Source organism: Phocoena sinus, chromosome X (genome assembly GCF_008692025.1).
Source record: "Phocoena sinus isolate mPhoSin1 chromosome X, mPhoSin1.pri, whole genome shotgun sequence".
NCBI lineage: Eukaryota > Metazoa > Chordata > Mammalia > Artiodactyla > Phocoenidae > Phocoena > Phocoena sinus.
The window spans coordinates 60,728,464-60,753,814 of record NC_045784.1 but is presented as its reverse complement, the minus strand read 5'-3'; the positions used below and the strand labels follow the sequence as shown (position 1 = coordinate 60,753,814).

Genomic DNA, 25,351 nt, shown 5'->3' with positions numbered 1-25,351 from the left:
AATCCCACTTGGCTTCAAAGTCTGATTCTCTAGGAATTCCTCCTTCCGTTGCCGGACCCCCATGTTGGGAAGCCTGACGTGGGGCTCAGAACCTTCATTCCAGTGTGTGGACTTCTGTGGTATAAGTGTTCTCCAGTCTGTGAGTCACTCACCCAGCAGTTACGGGATTGGATTTTACTGTGATTGCGCCCCTCCTACTGTCTCATTGTGGCTTCTCCTTTGTCTTTGGATGTGCGGTATCTTTTTTGGTGAGTTCCAGTGTCTTCCTGTCGATGATTTCCTGCAGCTTGTTGTGATTCTGGTGTTCTCACAAGAGGGAGTGAAAGCACGTCCTTCTGCTCCACCATCTTGTTCCCTCTCTGTACTTTTGCTTTTTAAATATAAGCAAATAGGTATTTATTCATATCTCTACCTGCCCCGAGTGTCTTAGATAATTGGTAGTATTCCATACGTATACTTTTCTCCACCTTTTTTTTTTTTTTACCCAGTTTAACATTATATCTGACAGATCACTCCATAGCAGTATATAGAGATGCACGTTTTCGTTTTTTTTTTTTTTTTTAGCTACATAGCATTCAGTTGGTGCATGTAACTTGTCATATTCAAGCAGCCCTCTTTGATGGACATTTGGATGTTGCAGTGAGTTGCCTTGTGCATATATCTTTTCCTATTTTAAGGCTATTGCTTGTAACCATTTTTTTTTTACTTCTCACGTTTACTTTCATATATCTTAATCATATGGTTGTATCACTGTATTAGTTTGCTAGGGCTGCCATAACAAAATACTATACAGTGGGTGGTCTAAACAGTAGAAATTTATTTTCCCACAATTGTGTCCAAGATCATGATCCAAAATCATGTCCAGGATCAAGGTGTTGGAAGGTTTGTTTTCTCCTGAGGCCTCTCTCCTTGGCTTGCAGATGGCTGCCTTTTCTCTGTGTCCTCATATGGCATTTCCTCTGTGTGAGCACACACCTGGTGTCCCTTTGTGTGTCCAAATTTCTTCTTAAAAGGACACCAGTCAGATTGGATTAGGGCACACGTAATGGTGTCATTTTAACGTCATCATTTTGTTAAAGGCCCTATCTTTAAATACAGTCACATTCTGAGGTACTGGGAGCTGGGACTTCAACATATGAATTTTTTGGTGGGAGGGGTCGACACAATTCAGCCTACAATAATTAAATCTTGATTTATCAGCTTCGTATATGGTCTGTTTCTTTCTGTTATGATAGGTGAAGATTTATCTCATCATATATTACCTCCCCTACTCCTTTCAGTTTTTGTTAATTATACTGTTTTTAATTTAATTATTATTTTAATTGAAATTTATTTAATTGAAATTTATTTATTTTAATATATTTAAGTTTTTATTTCTCCATCAGTTTTGGAGAGTATATCTTTACTTTCAACTGTGTGAAGATATTAGTACCTTTATCATTCTGTCTCCCTTTCCCCACCATTACCCTTCTAACTTCTGTTACGTCTCACATTTGCATTTTTGGCTTTATTGATTTCAAAGAATGGAACCTAAAAGGAGCATTTTATTGATTATGACTACTGTTTAATTCTGTGGATAATAATGGTATTTCTCTTTATGTTTCCATCTACTTGCTGTCTTAATTCTATTTCCTTAGGTATTCTGTTTGTTGAGTGTGATGTTCTTTCATATTATTGGTTACCCTCAAACATTTGGTGATTCTTGCTTATATTTAATTTGAGATTCCTTGATAGTCTTCTGTGTCACACTATTTACTGTAACTGAATCCAGTGACTGATGGAGAATTAAGACCAGAGGTTTTGCATTGACCTGTGTTGTCAGCCGCCTGGAACTCTGTTTTTCTCTAGCCTAAGTGATTGTACTTACTGTTCCTTTCTGGGGAGGAGGGGAGAATATATCTGTTGGGGATGAAGCCTACTGCCTGATACTCCTCCTGTTCATATCCAGAATGTTTCTACATTTTGCATTTTCGTGCATTTTAGGATATGGGATTTTGCCTCATTCCATTTGCTGTTTTTCAGAGGTTCTTCATAATTTCATATCAACTAAAAACGCCCCTTATTTTTCAGGACTATTATTAATAAGAAAAATATGTATATTTTTCTTCTATTTATAGAAAATACATATAAATCCCTAGAAAGTATATATATATCATATAAACATATATATATCCTTTCTAGGGGTTCATAGTATATAAAATTTATAGTATATATATTTATAGTGTATAAAGCTTATAGTATATCATAGTATGTACTATATATACATCATTTCTAGGGATTTATAATAGAAGGGGTGGCTGTAGTGTGTGCTCAATCCTCTATCTTGATTCAGTCCTTGTTTGCTTCCACAGTATTTGTGCATATTACTTAGCAACTATTTATTTACGTGTCTGTCAGTTTATAATACTGTGAGCTTCTTCAGGGTGCCTGGCATGTAAAGGATACATAGTAAACGTTTGCTGGTCTAAGAAAAATTTTATTAGAGACAGAGTTAAAAACTAGAACCGAGGTATGTTGACTTATAGTCTAGTGCTTATCATATAACTTTCTTCAAGTATGTGAGGCATTAAGTTTTTTTTTTTAAGATGGTGGTAGGAGTTTATTAATTTATTTATTTTTGCTGTGTTGTGTCTTCGTTTCTGTGCGTGGGCTTTCTCTAGTTGTGGCAAGCGGGGGCCACTCTTCATCGCAGTGCGTGGGCCTCTCACTGTCGCGGCCTCTCTTGTTGCGGAGCACAGGCTCCAGACGCTCAGGCTCAGTAGTTGTGGCTCACAGACCTAGTTGCTCCGTGGCATGTGGGATGCTCCCAGACCAGGGCTCGAACCCACGTCCCCTTCATTAGCAGGCAGATTCTCAAGCACTGCGCCACCAGGGAAGCCCCAGGCATTAAGTTTTAGAACTTTCTCTTCCTGTCTAAATTATCTCAATGTTTTCTTTTAGTATTTTCTTAGAAGATGTGTTTTCAAGTATATTAATTTTTTATTATTGCTTTTCTTAAGACCGTTTCTCTTTAATAATGGAGTTCTGAGCAGAGCACAGAAGTCTAATAAATGCTGTTAGTTTTTTGTTTTCTGTGGATTACACTACTGAATATGAACAGAGAATTAAATATTTTCTCCAATATAATCCTCAGTCAGTTTTGAAGAGGTGTGAGTTGTTAAAAATTATTTTCTAACTTCTTTTTCCAGATGAATCTGAAAACAGGAAAAGGATGGGTAGATGGTGGAAATGCTGTGATCGCCGATGAGTTTTTTCAAGCTGCCATGGCTGTAAGTTACCATTGATTTTTAGCTGTGGCAGTTATTAGTAACAATTGTGGTTATTCTCATCGTTACATTGTATTGTGGTTTATTTTCCAGGGTCTGGAGAAGTTATATGTCAAATTAATGCAGAGTTGCTCCACTGAGTTCCATGTGACTATGCAGAAGACTGCTACGGAGAGGGACGTTTTCAGAGTGCTTTCTTACCAAGCAGAGTCAGTAGGTATCATAGTCAGTAGGGCCTCGCAGTGGGGCATTTTATATACGTAAATGCAAAAGTGATGATATGTAACCTATTAGAAGAAAGTCCGGTGTCATTGGTCTTTTATAGGATATTATATTTGGCCTTTTTAATCTGTTTTATATCTGAAGGTGACATTACTAATGGTGATTGGTACCTATCTGGGTGGGTGAGATTGAAAAGACTTATATAACTAATCATCATTTTCAACCACTGCATGTAATACCTATCATTTATTTGTGGCAGTGGCTTCTACTTGAAATACCTGTCTCTGTGGATATCTTACATTCACAGTCTACCTAAAATATTTGCCCAAAAAGAGCCTTCACATTAGCAATTATTCTGGGTTGTTCGCTGATGTTTTCTAAAAGTCTGCTGGTATCAGTGTTCAGAGTTGTACTTTACCTCAGTTTGGCTTGTGGGTTTTCTTCTTTTGTCACCATGCAGTTAGGTGTGCATTTTCAGTTGACAAAATGTAATGTGATGAGTTTACTCTCTGAAATTATGTAATTCTAGAAATGAAAGAGACCTTAAGAATCATCTAGCGTAATCTTAGTTTTAATTTTTAACATCTTCATTGAGATATTTATAATTTGTATACTATAAAATTAATACCATTGAATTGTACATTTAAAATGTTTTAGTATATTCATAGAATTGTACAATCTTCACCAGAGTCTTAAGTTTAAAACATTTTCATTACCCCAAAAGAAACCCCCTATCCATTAGCAGTCACTCCCTATTCCTCCTGACCCCAGCACTAGCAACCACTAATATATTTTCTGTCTTTATAGATTTACCTGTTCTGGGCATTTCATATAAATGAAATCATACAATATTTGATCTTTTGTGATTAGCTTCTTTTACTTAGCATGTTTTCAAGGTTATCTATGTTGTAGCATGTATCAATATTTTTATTACAGAATAATGTTATACTGTATGGATATACCAAATTTTGTTTATCCATTCATCTATTGATGAACAGTTGGATTGTTTCCAGTTTGGGGCTATTATGAATAATTCTACTGTGAACATTCATGTACATATTTTTGTGTGTACATTTTTACATTTCTCTTGGATATGTACCTAGGAGCAGAATTGCTGAATAACATTATTACTCTATGTTTAACCTTTTGTGAAACTGCCAGACTGTTTTCCACTGTGGCTGTACCATTTTACACTGCCACTAGTCTCTGAGGGCTCAATTTCTGCATATCTTTGAGTTTTATAGATTTAGCACTTACATTTAGGTCTTTGATCCATTTCAAGTTAATTTTTGAGTATGGCATGGGGTGGGAGTCCAGCTGCATTCTTTTGCATATAGCTATCCAGTTGTCCCAGCACCATTTATTGAAAAGACTATTCTTTCCCCATTGAATGGTCTTAGCACTCTTGTCAAAAATTAACTGATTCTGGCGAGACTCTGGAACTCTTATTTGGCTTTGTGGCGTGAAGAGTTTGTGAGGTGGTGTTACCCCGATTTTACAAATGAGGAGCCTGAAGCTCAGGTAGAATGCCCTAAAACCAATAACACATTGAGTAAATAATACTTAAATAAGAAGGCTACTAGAGGAGACCTTCAGGATGGCAGAGGAGTAAGACGTGGAGATCACCTTCCTCCCCACACATACATCAGAAATACATCTACATGTGGAACAACTCCTACAGAACACCTACTGAATGCTGAAGAAGACCTCAGACTTCCCAAAAGGCAAGAAACTCCCCACGTACCTGGGTAGGGCAGAAGAGTAAAGAAAAAACAGAGACAAAAGAATAAGGATGGGACCTGGACCTCTGGGAGGGAGCTGTGAAGGAGGAAAAGTTTCCACACACTGGGAAGCCCCTTCCCTGGTGGAGACAGCAGGTGGTCAGGGGGGAAGGTTTGGGGCCATGGAGGATAGCGCAGCAACAGAGGTGCAGAGGGCAAAGCAGAGAGATTCCCACACAGAGGCTCGGTGTGGACCAGCACTCACCAGCCTGAGAGGCTTGTCTGTTCACCTGCCGGGACGGGCGGGGGCTGGGAGCTGAGGCTCTGGCTTTGGAAGACAGATCCTAGGGAGAGGTCTGGGGTTGGCTGTGTGAACACAGCCTGAAGGGGGCTAGTGTGCCACAGCTAGCCAGGAGGAAAAAGTCTGGAACTGCCTAAGAGGAAGGAGACCACTGTGTTGGGGTGCGCGAGGAGAGGGGATTCAGAGCACCACCTAAACGAGCTCGAGAGACGGGCGTGAGCTGCGGCTATCAGCGCGGGCACCAGAGACGGGCATGAAACGCTAAGGCTGCTACTGCAGCCACCAAGAAGCCAGTGTGCAAGCACAGGTCACTGTCCACACCTCCATTTCCGGGAGCCCGTGCAGCCTGCCACTGCCTGGGTCCCGTGATCCAGTGACAACTTCCCTGGGAGAAGGCTCGGCGTGCCTCAGGCTGTTGCAACGTCATGTTTGTCTCTGCTGCCGCAGGCTTGCCCCACATTCCATAACCCTCCCTCCCCCCGGCCTGAGTGAGCCAGAGCACCCTAATCAGCTGCTACTTTAACCCCATCCTGTCTGAGTGCAGAACAGACACCCTCAGGCGACCTACACGCAGAGGCGGGTCCAAATCCAAAGCTGAACCCCAGGAGCTGTGTGAACAAAGAAGAGAAAGGGAAATTTCTCCCAGCAGCCTCAGGAGCAGCGGATTAAATCTCCACAATCAACTTAATGTACCCTGCATCTGTGGAATACCTGAATAGACAACGAATCATCCCAAAATTGAGGCGGTGGACTTTGGGAGCAACTGTAGACTTGAGGTTTGCTTTCTGCATCTAATTTGTATCTGGCTTTATGTTTATCTTAGTTTAATATTTAGAGTTTATTATCATTGGTAGATTTGTTTATTGATTTGGCTGTTCTCTTACTTTTCCTTTTATATATATATAGATAGATAGATACTTTTTTCCTTTTTCTCTTTTGGTGAGTGTGTATGTGTACACTTCTTTGTGTGATATTTTTCTAAATACCTTTGCTTTTACCGTTTGTCCTTGGGTTTTGTTTGTCCGTTTTTTTTTTTTTTAGTAGAGATTTTAGTGCTTGTTATCATTGGTGGATTTTTTTTTGGTTTGGTTGCTCTCTTCTTTCTTTTTTTCTCCCTTTGCTTCTGAGCCGTGTAGCTGACAGGGTCTTGGTGTTATGGCAGGGTGTCAGGCCTGTGCCTCTGAGGTGGCAGACCCAAGTTCAGGACATTCGTCCACCAGAGACCTCCCGGCTCCACGCAATATCAAACGGCGATAGCTCTCCTGGATATCTCCATCTTGACGATAAGACCCAGCTCCACTCAACGAACAGCAAGCTACAATGCTGGACACCCTATGCCAAACAACTAGCAAGACAGGAACACAACCCCATCCATTAGCAGAGAGGCTACCTAAAATCATAATAAGGTCACAGACACCCCAAAACAAACCACTGGTCACGGTCCTGGCCAGCAGAAAGACAAGATCCAGCCTCATCCACCAGAACACAGACACCAGGCCCCTCCACCAGGAAGCCTACAGAACGCACTGAACCAACCTTAGCCACTGGGGGCAGACAACAAAAACAACGGGAAATATGAACATGCAGCTTGCGAAAAGGAGACCCCAAACAGAGTAAGTTAAGCAAAATGAGAAGACAGAGAAACACACAGCAGATGAAGGAGCAAGGCAAAAACCCATGAGACCAAACAAATGAAGAGGAAATAGGCAGTCTACCTAAAAAGAATTCAGAATAGCGATAGTAAAGATGATACAAAATCTTGGAAATAGAATGGAGAAGATATAAGAAACCTTTAACAAGGACCTAGAAAAACTAAGAGTAAACAATGATGAATAACACAATAAATGAAATTCAGAATTCTCTAGAAGGGATCAATAGGAGAATAACTGAGGCAGAAGAATGGATAAGTGACCTGGAAGGTAAAATAGTGGAAATAACAACTGCAGAGCAGAATAAAGAAAAAAGAATGAAAAGAACGGAGGACAGTCTCAGAGACCTCTGGGACAACATTAAATGCACCAACATTCGAATTATAGGGGTTCAAGAAGAAGAAGATAAAATGAAAGGGACTGACAAAATATTTGAAGAGATTATAGTTGAAAACTTCCCTAATATGGGAAAGGAAATAGTTAATCAAGTCCACGAAGCGCAGAGGATCCCATATACAATAAATCCAAGGAGAAACATGCCAAAGCACATGTTAATCAAACTGTCAAAAATTAAATACAAAGAAAAAATATTAAAAGCAGCAAGGGAAAAACAACAAATAACATGCAAGGGAATCCCCATAAGGTTAACAGCTGATGTTTCAGCAGAAACTCTGCAAGCCAGAAGGGAGTGGCAGGACATACTTAAAGTGATGAAAGGCAAAGACCTACAGCCAAGATTACTCTAGCCAGCAAGGATCTCATTCCAATTTGATGGAGAAATTAAAACCTTTACAGACAAGCAAAAGCTAAGAGAATTCAGCACCACTAAGGCAGCTTTATAACATATGCTAAAGGAAATTCTCTAGGTAGGAAATACAAGAGAAGGAAAAGACCTACAGTAACACACCCAAGACAACTAAAAATGAAAATAGGAAGATACATATCGATAACTACCTTAAATGTAAATGGATTAAATGCTCCAACCAAAAGACATAGACTGGCTGAATGGATACAAAAGCAAGACCCGTATATATGCTGGGTCACTTCAGACCTAGGGACACATACAGACTGAAAGTGAGGGGATGGAAAAAGATATTCCATACAAATGGAAATCAGAGGAAAGCTGGAGTAGCAACTCTCATATCAGACAAAAGAAAACTTAAAGAGTATTACAAGAAACGAAGAAGGACACCATGTAATGATCAAGGAATCAATCCAAGAAGAAGATATAACAATTGTAAGTATGTATGCACCCAACATAGGAGTATCTCAATACATAAGGGATATGCTAACAGCCATATAATGGGAAATCGACAGTAACACAATCTTAGTAGGGGACTTTGACACCCCACTTTCACCAATGGACAGATTATCGAAAATGAAAATAAATAAGGAAACACAAGCTTTAAATGATATATTAAACAGGATGGAGTTATTTGATGTTTATAGGAAATTCCAACCAAAAACAACAGAATACAGTTTCTTCTCCAGTACTCATGGAACACTCTCCAGGATAGATCATATCTTGGGTCAGAAATCAAGCCTTGGTAAATTTAAGAAAACTGAACTTGTATCAAGTATCTTTTCCGACCACAGTGCTGTGAGAGTAGGTATCAGTTACAGGGAAAAATCTGTAAAAAATACAGACACATGGAGGCTAAACAATACACTACTTAATAACCAAGGGATCACTGTGGAAATCAAGAAATACCTAGAAACAAATGACAATGAAAACAGGATGGCCCAAAACGTATGGCATGCAGCAAAAGCAGTTCTAAGAGGGAAGTTTATTGCAATGCAATCCTACCTTAAGAAACAAGAAACATCTCAAACAACCTAACCTTTCACGTAAACCAATTAGAGAAAGAAGAAAAAACACCCAAATGTAACAGATGGAAAGAAATCATAAAGATCAGATCAGAAATAAATGAAAAAGAAAAGAAAAGAAGGAAACAGTAGCAAAGATCAATGAAACTAAAAGCTGGTTCTTTGAGAAGAAAAACAAAATTGATAAACCATTAGCCAGACTCATCAAGAAAAAAAGGGAGAAGACTCAATAGAATTAGAAATGAAGGAGGAGAAGTAACAACTGACACTCCAGAAGTACAACGGATCATGAGAGATTAGTACAAGCAACTATATGCCAGTAAAATAGACAACCTGGAAGAAAGGGACAAATTCTTAGAAAAGCACAACCTTCTGAGACTGAACGAGGAAGAAATAGAAAATGTAAACAGAGCAATCACAAGCACTGTAATCGAGACTGATTAAATATCTTCAAACAAACAAAAGCCCAGGACGAGATGGCCTGACAGGCGAATTGTATCAAAAACTTAGAGAAGGGCTAACACCTATCCTTCTCAAACTCTTCCAAAATATAGCATAGGGAAGGACACTCCCAAACTCATTCTATGAGTCCGCCATCACCCTGATACCAAAACCAGACAAAGACATCACAAAGAAAGAAAACTACAGGCCAATATCACTGATGAACATAGATGCAAAAATCGTTAACAAAATACTAGCAAACAGAATCCAACAGCACATTAAAAGGATAATACACCATGATCAAGTGGGGTTTATCCCAGGAATGCAAGGATTCTTCAATATATGCAAATCAATCCATATGATAAATGATATTAACAAATGGAAGGAGAAAATCCATATGATCATCTCAATAGATGCAGAAAAAGCTTTTGACAAAATTCAGCACACATTTATGATAAAAACCCTCCAGAAAGTAGGCATAGTGGGAACTTACCTCAGCGTAATAAAGGCCATATATGACAGACCCACAGCCAACGTCGTTCTCAGTGGTGAAAAACTGAAACGATTTCCACTAAGATCAGGAAGAAGACAAGGTTGTCTACTCTCACCACTGTAACTCAAAATAGTTTTGGAAGTCTTAGCCACAGCACTCAGAGAAGAAAAAGAATGAAAATGAATCCAAATCGGAAGAGAAGTAGTAAAGCTGTCACTGTTTGCAGATGACATGATACTATGCAAAGAGAATCCAAAGGATGCTTCCAGAAAACTACTAGAGCTAATCAGTGAATTTGGTAAAGTAGCAGGATACAAAATTAATTCACAGAAATCTCTTGCATTCCTATACACTAAGGAAGAAAAATCTGAAATAGAGATTAAGGAAACACCCTCATTTACCACTGCAACAAATAGAATAAAATAGCTAGGAGTAAACCTACCTAAGGAGACAAAAGACATGTATGTAGAAAACTGTTAAGTCACTGATGAAAAAAATTAAAGATGATACAACCAGATGGAGAGCTATATTACGTTCTTGGATTGGAAGAATCAACATTGTGAAAATGACTGTACTACCCTAAGCAATCTACACATTCAGTGCAATCCCTCTTAACCTCCCAATGGTATTTATCACAGGACTAGAACAAAAAATTTCACAATTTTTAGGGAAACACAAAAGACTCCGATTAGCCAAAGCAGTCTTGAGAAAGAAAAACAGAGCTGTAGGAGTCAGGCTCCCGGTCTTCAGACTATAGTACAAAGCTATAGTAATCAAGACAGTATGGTACTGGCACACAAACAGAAATATAGATCAATGGACCAGGATAGAAAGCCCAGAGATAAACACACGCACATATGGTCACCTTATTTTTGACAAAGGAGGCAAGAATATACAATGGAGAAAAGACAGCCTCTTCAATAAGTGGTGCTCGAAAAACTGGACAGCTACATATAAAGGAATGAAATTAGAATACTCCCCAACACCACGCACAAAAATCAACTCAAAATGGATCAAAGACCTAACTGTAAGGCCAGACACTATCAAACTCTTAGAGGAAAACATAGGCAGAACACTCTGACATAAATCACAGCAAGATCCTTTCTGGCCCACCTCCTTGAGAAATGGAAATAAAAACAAAAATAAACAAAGGGTACCTAATGAAACTTAAAAGCTTTTGCACAGCAAAGGAAACCATAAACAAGACGAAAAGACAACTCAGAATGGGAGAAAATATTTGCAAGCGAAGCAACTGAGAAAGGATTAATCTCCAAAATTTACAAGCAGCTCATGCAGCTCAATATCAAAAAAACAAACAACCCAATCCAAAAATGAGCAGAAGGGCTTCCCTGGTGGCGCAGTGGTTGAGAGTCCGCCTGCCGATGCAGGGGACACGGGTTCGTGCCCCGGTCTGGGAGGATCCCGCATGCCGCGGAGCGGCTGGGCCCGTGAGCCATGGCCGCTGAGCCTGCGCGTCCGGAGCCTGTCCTCCGCAACGGGAGAGGCCACAACAGTGAGAGGCCCGCGTAACGCATAAAAAAAAAAAAAAAAAAAAAAAATGAGCAGAAGACGTAAATACACATTTCTTCAAAGAAGATATACAGATTTCCATCAGACACGTGAAAGGATGCTGAACATCACTAATCATTAGAGAAATGCAAATCAAAAACTACACTGAGGTATCACCTCACACCACTCAGAATACCAGCATCAAAAAATCTAGAGACAGTAAATGCTGGACAGGGTGTGGAGAAAAGGGATCCCTCTTGCACTGTTGGTGGGAATGTAAATTGATAACAGCCGCTATGGAGGACAGTATGGAGCTTCCTTAAAACTACAGCCGTGCAATCCCACTACTGGGCATATACACTGAGAAAACCGTAATTCAGAAAATGTCATGTACCACAGTGTTCATTGCAGCTCTATTTACAATAGCCGGGACATTGAAGCAACCTAAGTGTCAGTCAACAGATGAATGGATAAAGAGGATGTGGCAGATATATACAGTGGAATATTATTCAGCCAGATACATACAGTGGAATATTACTCAGCCATAAAAAGAAAGAAAACTGAGTTATTTGTAGTGAGGTGGGTGGACGTAGAGTGTGTCATACAGAGTGAAGTAAGTCAGAAAGAGGAAAACCAAATACCGTATGCTTACACATATATATGGAATCTAAAAAAAAAAAAAGAGGACTGAAGAACCTAGGGCCAGGGCAAGAATAAAGATGCAGACATAGGGAATGGACTTAGGACACAGGGAGGGGAAACGGTAAGCTGGGAGGAAGTGAGAGAGCGGCATGGACATATATACAGTACAAAATGTAAAATAGATAGCTAATGGGAAGCAGCCACATGGCACAGGGAGATCAGCTCAGTGCTTTGTGATCACCTAGAGGGGTGGGATAGGGAGGGTGGGAGGGAAGTGCAAGAGGGACGAGATATGGGAATATATATGTATAGCTGAATCATTTTGTTATAAAGCAGAAAGTAACACACCATTGTAAAGCAATTATGCTCCAATAAAGAATTTAAAAAGAAAAAGCCCCCCAAAAGGCTATAATTTTTAGATCTGTGTCGACTAAACATAGGAGGAATAGAGAGTTACAATAATGTTATTTTTGAAACTTAAAATCAAGTTTAATGATCTAGAGAACAAATCAAATTGATCTAATTTGGCCATTGTTTTTAAAAAATTTACCTGTATTTATCAGTCTGGGATTGCACCGCCTTTCCGATTCCAAAGGCTGTTCCGACCAAGAGCCTTTTGATGAGGAAATGACACAGGGAATGGAGTGTAATAAAATACCAAGTGTGTTATTTTGAATTCTTCTCATGCTTGAGAATGGAAATACTTTAAGCTTTGTTAAAATGGTGCAATTTTATACTTTCCATTTGACTACCTTAAAACGTTCATTGTCTTTTAATGAAACTACAGGGGGCAAGAGCAGAGATGAAAAGATGTAATACTGTAAAAGGGATGGCTTTTAGCTTCTAGTACTTGAGTGAAGACACTACAGTAAAGTAACATGGAGTGCAGCAACAAGTTTTGTGCCTTGAAGCCTCCTCTTCTCTGTGGCAGTAATTTGGAGTTAATTTGTGCAGCTTCTCAATAAAAGACTTTGTGTTTAAAAAAAACATTAATTGATCCTAACTGTGAGGGTTTATTTCTGGACTCCTGATTCTCTTCCATTGATCTATATGTTTGTCCTTTTACCAGTTCCACACTGTCTTGATTACAGTAGCTATGTAGTCAGTTTTGAAATCAGGAAGTGTGAGTTTCTAGCTTTGTTATTTTTCAAGGTTATTCAGCTCTTCTGGGTCTCTTGCATTCCCATATGAATTTTAGGATATGCCTCTCAATTATTGCAACAAATCAGCTGGGATCCTGATAGGAATAGCGTTCAATCTGGATCAATTTGAGGAGTATTGCTATCTTAATAATGTTAAGTATTCTGATCCATGAATATGAGATATCTGCCCATTTATTTAGGTTTTGTTTAATTCCTTCTTATTTTTTAAATGATGAAACTGAGGTTCAGAGAGAAGGTGTGAGTTAGTTGCAGATCTAAGACCAGAACCAAGATTTTCTGACTTTTAGTCTAATGCTCCCTACCCTACAACGTAGGTTGACCATTTAAAAAGAGAACCCCTTGTGGTAATTTTGTCTTGCCTTGTAATGTTAATATCCTTTGTGGGCTACTTTAATGCAACTACTATAAAAAACTGATATGAAGTCCAGCAGGTCTTGGTCTTATATCTCAACTATTACATGAACTTGCTGTATGACCTTGGGCTGTTACTTAAACTCCTCAAGCCTATAAAATTTCAATATTTAAGAAACCAACTCCCTATGTAAAACACTGTGTCACTGGTACATTTGGCTTGATAGCAGTTCACGTGAGAAAAAAACCTGAGTGCTTTATATAATTTTTTATTGACATATACTTGATGTACAATATTATATGTTACATGTGTACAATATAATGATTGACAGTTTTTAAGGTTATACTCCAGTTACAGTTATTATAAAATATTGGCTATATTCCTGTGTTACACGATACATCCTTGTAGCTTATTTTATACATAGTAGTATCTTTTTCTCTTTCTTTTTCTTTTAAATTTGTTTTAACATTTTTATTGGAGTATAATTGCTTTACAATGGTGTGTTAGTTTCTGCTTTATAACAAAGTGAAACAGTTATACATATACATATATCGCCATATCTCTTTCCCCTTGTGTCTCCCTCCCTCCCACTCTCCCTATCCCACCCTTTAGCTGGTCACAAAGCGCCGAGCTGATCTCCCTGTGCTATGCGACTGTTTCCCACTAGCTATCTATTTTACGTTTGGTAGTGTATATATGTCCATATATACACTACCACTCTCTCACTTTGACCCAGCTTACCCTTCCTCCTCCCCGTGTCCTCAAGTCCATTCTCTAGTAGGTCTTCGTGTTTATTCGATCTTGCTGCTAGGTTCTTCATGAACATTTTTTTTTGATTCCATATATATGTGTTAGCATACGGTATTTGTTTTTCTCTTTCTGACTTACTTCACTCTGTATGACAGATTCTAGGTCCATCCTCCTCACTACAAATAACTCAATTTCGTTTCTTTTTATGGCTGAGTAATATTCCATTGTATATATGTGCCACATCTTCTTTATCCATTCATCTGTTGATGGACACTTAGGTTGCTTCCATGTCCTGAGTCTTGTAATTAGAGCTTCAGTGAACATTGTGGTACATGCCTCTTTTTGAATTATAGTTTTCTTACTCAGGGTATATGCCCAGTAGTGGGATTGCTGGGTCGTATGGTAGTTCTATTTTTAGTTTTTTAAGGAACATCCATACTGTTCTCCATAGTGGCTATATCAACAACTTACATTCCCACCAACAGTGCAAGGGGGTTCCCTTTTCTCCACACCCTCTCCAGCCTTTATTGTTTGTAGATATTTTGATGATGGCCATTCTGACTAGTGTGAGATGATATTGCATTGTAGTTTTGAGTTGCATTTCTCTAATGATTAATGATGTTGAGCATTCTTTATATGTTTGTTTTCAATCTGTATATCATCTTTGGAGAAATGTCTGTTTAGGTCTTCTGCCCATTTTTGGATTGGGTTGTTTGGTTTTTGTGATACTGAGCTGCATGAGCTGCTTGTAAATTTTGGAGATTAATCCTTTTTCAGTTGCTTCGTTTGCACATATTTTCTCCCATTCTGAGGGTTGTCTTTTGGTCTTGTTTATGGTTTTCTTTGCTGTGCAGAAGCTTTGAAGTTTCATTAGGTCCCATTTGTTTATTTTTGTTTTTATTTCCATTTCTCTAGGAGGTGGGTCAAAAAGGATCTTGCTGTGATTTATGTCATAGAGTGTTCTGCCTATGTTTTCCTCTAAGAGTTTGATACTGTCTGGCCTTACATTTAGGTCTTTAATCCGTTTTGAGTTTATTTTTGTGTATGGTGTTAGGGAGTGTTCTACTTTCATTCTTTTACATGTAGCTGTCCACTTTTCCAGTTTTATGGTTTTTATAGTTCAGTTTGTTAATATGGTGTATCACATTGATTGATTTGCATATACTGAAGAATCCTTGCATACCTGGGATAAACCCCAGTTGATTATGATCCTTCTAACATGCTGTTGGATTCCGTTTGCTTGTATTTTATTGAATATTTTTGCATATATGTTCATCAGTGATATTGGTTTGTAGTTTTCTTTTTTTGTGACATCTTTGTCTGGTTTTGGTATCAGGGTGATGGTGGACTCGTAGAATGAGCTTGGGAATGTTCCTCCCTCTGCTATATTTTGGAAGAGTTTGAGAAGGATAGGTGTTAGCTCTTCTCTAAATGTTGCATAGAATTCTCCTGTGAAGCCATCTGGTCCTGGGCTTTTGTTTGTTGGAAGATTTTAAATCACAGTTTCAATTTCAGTGCTTGTGATTGGTCTGTTCATATTTTCTATTTCTTCCTGGTTCAGTCACGCAAGGTTGTGTATTTCTAAGAATTTGTCCATTTCTTGCAGGTTGTCCATTTTATTGGCATATAGTTGCTTGTGGTAATCTCTCATGATCCTTTGTATTTCTGCAGGGTCAGTTGTTACTTCTCCTTTTTCAATTGTAATTCTATTGATTTGAGTCGTCTTCCTTTTTTTCTTGATGAGTCTGGCTAATGGTTTATCAATTTTGTTTATCTTCTCAAAGAACCAGCTTTTAGTTTTATTGATCTCTGCTATCGTTTACTTCATTTCTTTTTCATTTAATTCTGATCTGATCTTTATGATTTCTTTCCTTCTGCTAACTTTGGGGTGTTTTTGTTCTCCTTTTTCTAATTGCTTTAGGTGTAAGGTTTGGTTGTTTATTTGAGATGTTTCTTGTTTCTTAAGGTAGGATTGTATTGCTATAAACTTCCCTCTTAGAACTGCTTTTGTTGCATCCCATAGGTTTTGGGTCGTCATGTTTTCATTGTCATTTGCTTCTAGGTATTTCTTGATTTCCTCAGTGATCCCTTGGTTATTAAGTAGTATATTGTTTAGCCTCCATGTGTTTGTATTTTTTACAGATTTTTCCCTCTAATTGATATCTAGTCTCATAGTGTTGTGGTCAGAAAAGATACTTGATACGAATTCAATTTTCTTAAATTTACCAAGGCTTCATTTGTGACCCAGGATATGATGTATCCTGGAGAATGTTCCATGAGCACTTGAGAAGAAAGTGTATTCTGTTGTTTTCACATGGAATGTCCTATAAATATCAATTAAGTCCATCTTGTTTAATGTATCATTTAAAGCTTGTGTTTCCTTATTTATTTTCATTTTGGATGATCTGTCCATTGGTGAAAGTGGGGTGTTAATGTCCGCTACTATGATGGTGTTACTGTTGATTTCCTGTTTTATGGCTGTTAGTATTTGCCTTATGTATGAAGGTGCTCCTATGTTGGGTGCACAAATATTTACAATTGTTATATCTTCTTCTTGGATTGTTCCCTTGATCGTTATGTAGTGTCCTTCTTTGTCTCTTGTAATAGCTTTGTTTTAAAGTCTGTTTTGTCTGATATGAGAATTGCTACTCCAGCTTTCTTTTGATTTCCCTTTGCATGGAATATCTTTTTCCATCCCTTCACTTTCAGTCTTTATGTGTCCCTAGGTCTGAAGTGGGTCTCTTGTAGACAGCATATATATTGGTGTTGTTTTTGTATCTATTCAGCAAGTCTGTGTCTTTTGGTTGGAGCATTTAAACCATTTACATTTGAGGTAGTTATTGATAAGTATGTTCCTGTTACCATTTTCTTAATTGTTTTGGGTTTGTTATTGTAGATCTTTTCCTTCTTTTGTGTTTCCTGCCTAGAGAAGTTCCTTTAGCAAATATTTGTTGTATAGCTGGTTTGGTGGTGCTGAATTCTCTTTGCTTCTGCTTGTCTCTAAAGGTTTTCGTTTCTTCATCAAATCTGAATGAGATCCTTGCTGGGTAGAGTAATCTTGGTTGTAGGTTTTCCCCTTTCATCACTTTAAATATGTCCTAACCCTCCCTTCTAGATTGCAGAGTTTCTTCTGAAAGATCAGCTGTTAATAACCTTATGGGGATTCCCTTGTGTGTTATTTGTTGTTTTTCCCTTGCTCCTTTTAATATTTTTTCTTTTTATTTAATTTTTGATAGTTTGATTCATATGTGTCTTGGTGTGTTTCTCCCTGGATTTTTCCTGTATGGCAGTCTGTGTGCTTCCTGAAGTTGATTAACTATTTCCTTTCCCATATTAGGGAAGTTTTAAACTCTGATCTCTTCACATGTTTTCTCAGTCCCTTTCTTTTTCTCTTCTTCTTCTGGGACCCCTGTAATTCGAATGTTGGTAAGTTTAATATTGTCCCAGAGCTCTCTGAGACTGTCCTCAATTCTTTTCATTCTTCTTTCTTTATTCTGCTCTGCAGTAGTTATTTCCACGGTTTTATTTTCCAGGTCACTTATGTTTTCTTCTTCCTCAGTTATTCTGCTTTTGATTCCTTCCAGAGAATTTTAAATTTCATTTATAGTGTTGTTCATGATTGTTTGTTTGCCGTTTAGTTCATCTAGGTCCTTGTTAAAGGTTTCTTGTATTTTCTCCATTCTCTTTTCAAGATTTTGGATTGTATTTACTATCAGTATTCTGAATTCTTTTTCAGGTCGACTGCCTATTTCCTCTTCCTTTGTTTGTTCTGATGGGTTTCTGCCTTGCTCCTTCATCTGCTGTGTGTTTCTCTGTCTTCTCATTTTGCTTAACTTACTCTGTTTGGGGTCTCCTTTTCGCAGGCTGCAGGTTCGTAGTTCCCGTTTTTATTGTTGTCTGCCCCCAGTGGCTAAGGTTGGTTTAGTGGGTTGTGTAGGCTTCCTGGTGGAGGGGACTAGTGCCTGTGTTCTGGTGGATGACACTGGATATTGTCTTTCTGATGGCAGGTCCACGTCTGCTGGTGTGTTTTGGGGTGTCTGTGACCTTACTATGATTTTAGGCAGCCTCTCTGCTACTGGGTGGGGTTGTGTTCCTGTCTTTCTAGTTGTTTGACATAGGGCGTCAAGCACTGTAGCTTGCTGTTCGTTGAGTGGAGCTGGGTCTTGGCGTTGAGATGGAGATCTCTGGGAGATTTTCGCCGTTTGATATTATGTGGAGCTGGGAGGTCTCTTGTGGACCAGTCTCCGGAACTTGGGTGTCTCACCTCAGAGGCACAGCCCTGACCCCTGGCTGGATCAGCAAGATCCTGTCATCCAAATGGCTCAGAATAAAAGGGAGGAAAAAAGAAGGAAAGAAAGAAAAAGATAAAATAAAATATAATAAAATAAAAATGTTATTAAAAAACAAAATATAGTTATTAAAAAGTTCTTTTAAAGTAATTAGAAAGAAAGAAAGAAGAGAAGATCCATACGAAAAAATAAGTTGACCAATGATAACAAGGTCTGTAAAGTATACTAAAAAAAACCCCCCAAAAAACGGACAGACAGAACCGTAGGACAAATGGTAAAAGCAAAGCTATACAGACCAAATCACACACAGAAGCGTACGCATACACACTGACAAAAAGAGAAAAAGGGAGAAAAAAAACCATATCGTTGCTCCCAAAGTCCACCTTCTCAATTTGGGATGATTCGTAGTCTATCCAGGTATTCCACAGATGCAGGGTATATCAAGTTGGTTGTGAACATTTAATCCGTTGCTCCTGAGGCTGCTGGGAGAAATTTCCCTTTCTCTTGTTTGTTCACACAGCTCCTCGGGTCAGCTTTGGATTTGGCCCTGCCTCTGTGTGTAGGTTGCCTGAGGGAGTCTGTTCTTACTTAGACAGGATGGGGTTAAAGAAGCAGCTAATTCAGGGGTCTGGCTTACTTAGGCCAGGGGGATGGAGGGGTGCGGATGCGGGGCGGGCCTGCGGCGGCAGAGGTCGGCGTGACGTAGCATCAGCCTGAGGTGCGCTGTATGTTCTCCCGGGGACGTTTTCCGTGCATCACGGGACCCTGGCAGTGGCGGGCTGCACATGCTCCTGGGAAGGGCGGTGTGGATAGTGACTTGTGCTAGCATACAGGCTTCTTGGTGGCTGCAGAAGCAGCCTGAGCGTCTCGCTCTTAATCCCCTCTCCTCACGCACCAGGAAACCAAGAGGCAAGAAAAAGTCTCTTGCGTCTTCGGCAGCTCCAGACTTTTTCCCGGACTCCATCCTGGCTAGCTGTGGCACACTAGCCCCCTTCTGGCTGTGTTCACGCAGCCAATCCTAGTCCTGTCCCTGTGATCTGTCCTCCGAAGCCGGAGCCTCAGCTCCCAGCCCCTGCCTGTCCTGGCGAGTGAACAGAGAAGCGTCTCGGGCTGGTACGTGCTGGTTGGCACCGATCATCTGTGTGGGAATCTCTCCGCTTTGCCCTCTGCAGCCCTGTTGCTGCACTCTCCTCCATGGCTCTGAACCTCCCCCCTCCGCCACTTGCAGTCTCTGCCTGCGACTTGGCTTCCTAGTGTGTGGAAACCTTTCCTCCTTCACAGTTCCCTCCCACTGTTGCGGCTCCCGTCCCTATTGTTTTGTCTCTGTTTTTTCTTTTTTGTTTTGGCCTACCCAGGTACGTGGGGAGTTTCTTGCCTTTTGGGAGGTCTGAGGTCTTCTGCCAGTGTTCAGTAGGTGTTCTGTAGGAGTTGTTCCACTTGCAGATGTATTTCTGAGGTATTTGTGGGGAAGAAGGTGATCTCCACGTCTTACTCTTTTGCCATCTTGAAGCTCCCCTCTACTTATTTATTTATTTATTTATTTATTTATTTATTTATTTATTTATTTATTTATTTATTTATGGCTGTGTTGGGACTTTGTTGCTGTGCACAGGCTTTCTTTAGTTGTGGTGAGTGGGGACTGCTCTTCGTTGTGGTGCATGGGCTTCATATTATTGTGGCCTCTCGTTGTGGAGCATGGGCTCTAGGCGCGCAGGCTTCAGTAGTTGTGGCACATGGGCTCAGTAGTTGTGGCTTGCGGGCTCTAGAGCTCAGGCTCAGTAGTTGTAGCGCACGGGCTTAGTTGCTCCACGCCATGTGGGATCTTCCCAGGCCAGAGCTCGCATGTCCCTTGCATTGTCAGGCAGATTCTTAACCACTGCGCCACCAGGGAAGCCCCTACCTATTTATTTTTAAAGAGACTCCCAAACTTTTTTTTAGAGTGGCTGTGATATTTTAATTCCCACCAGCAATATATTAGAGATCCCATTCTCTGCATCCATGCCAGCATTTGGTATTGTGACTTATTTTAGCTGTTCTATTAGACGTGTAGTGATATCTCATCGCTTTCAGTTTGCCTTTCACTAATGGCTAATGATGTTGAATTTTTTTATGTACTTATTTGCCGTTTGTATAGTCTGTTTTTTAAAAAGTTTAGTTATTTGTTTATTTATTTTTGGCTGCTTTGGGTCTTCGTTGCTGTGCGCAGGCTTTCTCTAGTTGCGGCGAGCGGAGACTACTCTTCATTGTGGTGTGTGGGCTTCTCATTGTGGTGGCTTTTCTTGTTGGGGAGCACAGGCTCTAGGCACACGGGTTTCAGTAGTTGTGGCAGTAGTTGTGGCTCAGTAGTTGTGGCTCGTGGGCTCTAGAGTGCAGGCCCAGTAATTGTGGTGCACGGGCTTAGTTGCTCCGCCGCATGTGGGATCTTCTCGGACCAGGGCTCGAACCCATGTCCCCTCCATTGGCAGGCGGATTCTTAACCACTGTACTACCAGGGAAGTCCCGCCATTTGTATATACTCTTAGGTGAGATGTCTCTTCATGTCTCTTGGCCATTTTGTCATTAGATTATTTGATATTTTACTGCGAATTTTGAGAATTACGTATTCTAGGTTTGAGTCCTTTGTCTAATATGTGTTTGTAAATATTGTCACTTAGTCTGTAGCTTGTCTGATCAGTCTTTTAATCGGGTTGCAGAACAAAAGTAATTTTGATGAAGTGCAATTAATTTTTTTCTATTATGGATTATGCTTTTGGTATTCTGTCTCAAAACTCTTCACGAAGCCTTAGATCTGAAAGATTTTTCCCTGTATTTTCTTCTAAAAATTTTATAGCTTTACCTTTTACGTTTAAATCTGTGATTGATTTTGAGTTATTTTTTGTGTAAGGTGTGAGGTTTCGGTTGAGGTTCCTTTTTTGTTTATGGATATCCAATTGCTCCAGCACCTGTAGTTGAAAAGACTATCCCTCCACCATTGAATTGCTTTTGCTCATTTGTTAAATATCAGTTGGCCATACTTGTGTGGATGGATCTCTTTCTGCGATCTCTATTCTTTCCTTTTGGTCCATGGGTGTATCCTTCTTTCAGTACCACACTGTCTTGGTTACTATAGCTATAAAGTCTTGAAAATGTGTAGTCATTCTTTCCACTTTATTATTATTTTTCAGAATTATTTTAGCTATTCTAATTCCGTTTTCTTTACATATAAATTTTAGAATAATCTTGTCCACATTTACACAGAGTTTTTGCAGTAATTTTCATTGGAATTATGTTCAGCCTATATATCAATTTGGGGAGAATTGACATCTGTTATTTTCATTTGTTGCTTGTGCTTTAGTTGTCATATCTGAGAAACCATTGCCTAATCCAGGATCATGAAGATTTACTCCTGTATTTTAGTCTAAGAATTTTATAGCTTTTAGCTTTATATTTAAGCCTTTGATCTACTTTGAGTCAATTTTTCATATGACATGAGGTAGGTATTCAGTTTCATTCTTTTGTATTGGGTATTCAGTCCTAGCACCATTGTTTAAAAGAGACTGTTCTTTCCTCATTGAATTGTCTTTGCAGCCTTTTCAAAAATCAATTGACCCTAAATTTAAGCATTTCTTTCTGGACTGTTAGTTTTATTATGTTGATTTATATGTCTCTCCTTATGCCAATACCATAGTCTCGACTGTGGTAGCTTTGTAGTAAGTTTTGAAATAGTGAGTGTGAGCCTTATGACTTTGTTCTTGTTTTTCAAAATGGTTTTGCTTGTTGTGGGTCCCTTAAATTTTTAGATGAATCTTAAGATCAGCATATCAGTGTCTGCAGAAAAAGCCAGCTAGAATTTTGATGGGAATTACATTGAATCTTTGGCTCAATTTGTGGAGCATTGCCATCTTAAGACTATTAAGTCTTCTGATCTGTGAACATGGGATATCTGTCTGTTTATTTAGGCCTTCTTTAATTTCTTTCAACAATGTTTTGTAGTTTTTAGTGTATAAGTCTTGCAGTTGTTTTGTTAAATTTATTTCTAATTTTTAATTTTTTGTTTTAATTTAAGTGGAATTGATTTCTTAATATCATTTTTGGATTACTCATTGTTAGTGAATAGAAATACAACTGATTTTTGTTTATTGAACCCTGTAACCTGGCTGAACTTCTTTACTAGTTCTTCTAGTTTTTTTGTGTCGATTTCTAGGGATATTCTCTGTATAGGATCATGTCATTTGAGAATAGAGAATTTTATTTAGGGATTGTACTCGTGAATAAATTTAACAAAAGAAGTGAAAGAAAGCCATAAAATTTTATTGAAAGAAGTTAAGAAGATCAAAATAAATGGAAAAATATTCTATATTCATGGATTGGAAGGCTTACTATTGTTAATATGGCAATATTCCCCCAAATTTATCTACGGATTGAATTCAATCCCTATCAAAAATTCCAGCTTCCTTGTTATTTGCACATATTGATACCCTTATCTTAAAATTCATATCAGCACTCATGAGACCTAAAACAGGCAAAACGATCTTGAAAAAGAACAAATTTGGAGGACTCACATTTTTTTTGTGTGTGTGTGGTACGCGAGCCTCTCACTGTTGTGGCCTCTCCCATTGCGGAGCACAGGCTCTGGATGTGCAGGCTCAGCAGCCATGGCTCACGGGCCTAGCCGCTCTGCGGCATGTGGGATCTTCCTGGACTGCGGCACGACCCGTGTCCCCTGCATCAGCAGGCAGACTCTCAACCACTGCCGCTACCAGGGAAGCCCGGAGGACTCACATTTGTTAATTTCAAAACTTGCTGCAAAACTATAGTATCAAGATAGTGTGCTGCTGGCGTGAAGACAGACATATAGATCAATTGAAAAGAACTGAGAGTCCAGAAATATAGCCCCATATTTATGGTCAAATATCTAAAAGTAAGTGTTGAAAATATAAAACTCTTAGAATAAAACATAGGTATAAATCTTTGTGACCTTAGGTAAGGCAATGATTTCTTGGATATGACACCTCAAGCACAAGCAAAGAAAAAATCGCTAAATTGGACTTCACCAAAATTTTAAACTTTCTTTTATAAAAATAAATTTATTTATTTATTTATGTTTGGCTGTTTTGGATCTTCATTGCTGCGTGCAGGCTTTCTCTAGCTGTGGTGAGTGGGGGCTACTCTTTGTTGCAGTGCACGTGCTTCTCATTGCGCTGACTTCTCTTGTTGCGGAGCACGGGCTCTAGGCATGCGGGCTTAGTAATTGTGGCTCGCGGTTCTAGAGTGCAGGCTCAGTAGTTGTGGCACACGGGCTTAGTTGCTCCACGGCATGTGGGATCTTCCCAGACCAGGGCTCAAACCTGTGTCCCCTGCATTGGTAGGCAGATTCTTAACCACCGCACCACCAGGGAAGTCATAAAATTTTAAACTTTTTCATCAAAAGACACTGTGAAGTTAGTGGGCTGCTACAGAATGGGGGAAAATATTTGCATGTCATATAACTGGTAATTATCTAGCATCTAGAATACATAAAGAGTTCTTGGAACTCAACAATAGAAGTATAAATAATTCAAATTTAAAATGGGAAAACACTTGAGTAGGCATTTCTCCAGTGAAGACAAATGGGCAATAAGCACATGAAAAGATGCTCAACATTATTAGTCATTAGAGAAATGCAGATGAAAACCACAATGAGATGCCACTTTGCAGACACTGAGATATGTATAAATACAAAAGTGGAAAATAAGAAGTGTTGGTGAAGATACGGAGAAATTAAAATCTTCATACACTGCTGGTGGGAATGTAACATGGTGCAGCTACTGTCGAAAGCAGTTTGGAAGTTCTCAAAAAGCTAAACACAAAGCTTCCATATGACTTAGCAATTCTACTGCTAGGTATATGCACAAGAGAATTGAAAACATATGTTCATACAAATGCTTGTAACACAAATATTTATAGCAGCATTGTTCATAATAGCTTTAAAAAGGAAACAACTGGAGAGGGAAAGGGGGGAGGGACAATTTAAGGGTATGGGATTAAGAGATACAAATTACTGTGTATAAGTTAGATAAGCAACAAGGATATATTGTATAGCACAGGGAATTATAGCCATTATCTTGTAATAGCTTTAAAGAATATAATTGGTAAAAATACTGAATCACTATGCTGTACACCTAAAGTAATATAATATTATAAATCAGGTATACTTCAATGAGAAATATGTATGATATAAAAAATTAAAACAAAACAAAACGGAAACATCTGAAATGTCAATCAGTTGATGAATGGATGAACAAAATGTAGCATACCCATATAATGGAATATTTAATCCATGATACAATATGGATGAACTTTGAGAACACTTTGCTAGGTGAAAGAAGCTAGATATAAAAGACCATGTATTGTATTACATGACTCTGTGTATATTAAATTTCCAGAATAAGCAAATCCATAGAGATAGAAAGTAGCTTATTGGTTGCCAGGGGCTGGAATAAAAAGGTGATGGGTAGTGGTTACTAATGGGTACAGGGTTTTATTTGGGGATGATGAAAATGTTCTGGAAATAGATAGTGGTGATGGTTGCACAACCTTGTGAATACACTAAAAACCACTTCAGTGGTTTTAAAATGCAATTTTCATTGTGCACTTTAAAATTGAATTTTATGGTATATGAATTATATCTCAAAACAAAAGACCTATGAATGGGGCTTTTCCATGGAGCTGCCAGACTGGTCAATTAGTGATGATTCTCTGGGGATG

At 38.9% G+C, this 25,351-nt stretch overlaps 1 protein-coding gene across 4 annotated transcripts in view; it reads left to right on the top strand.

The window, feature by feature from the left end:
* Nucleotides 1–25,351, top strand: part of TEX11 (testis expressed 11) — a 385,828-nt gene that overhangs the window by 67,505 nt on the left and 292,972 nt on the right. For all 4 annotated transcript variants that reach the window (XM_032620813.1, XM_032620814.1, XM_032620810.1 and 1 more), the window contains exons 6-7: nt 3,189–3,269; nt 3,360–3,479. In XM_032620813.1, coding sequence (XP_032476704.1) covers nt 3,189–3,269; nt 3,360–3,479 — 201 coding nt within the window. The remainder of the gene's footprint in view (nt 1–3,188; nt 3,270–3,359; nt 3,480–25,351) is intronic.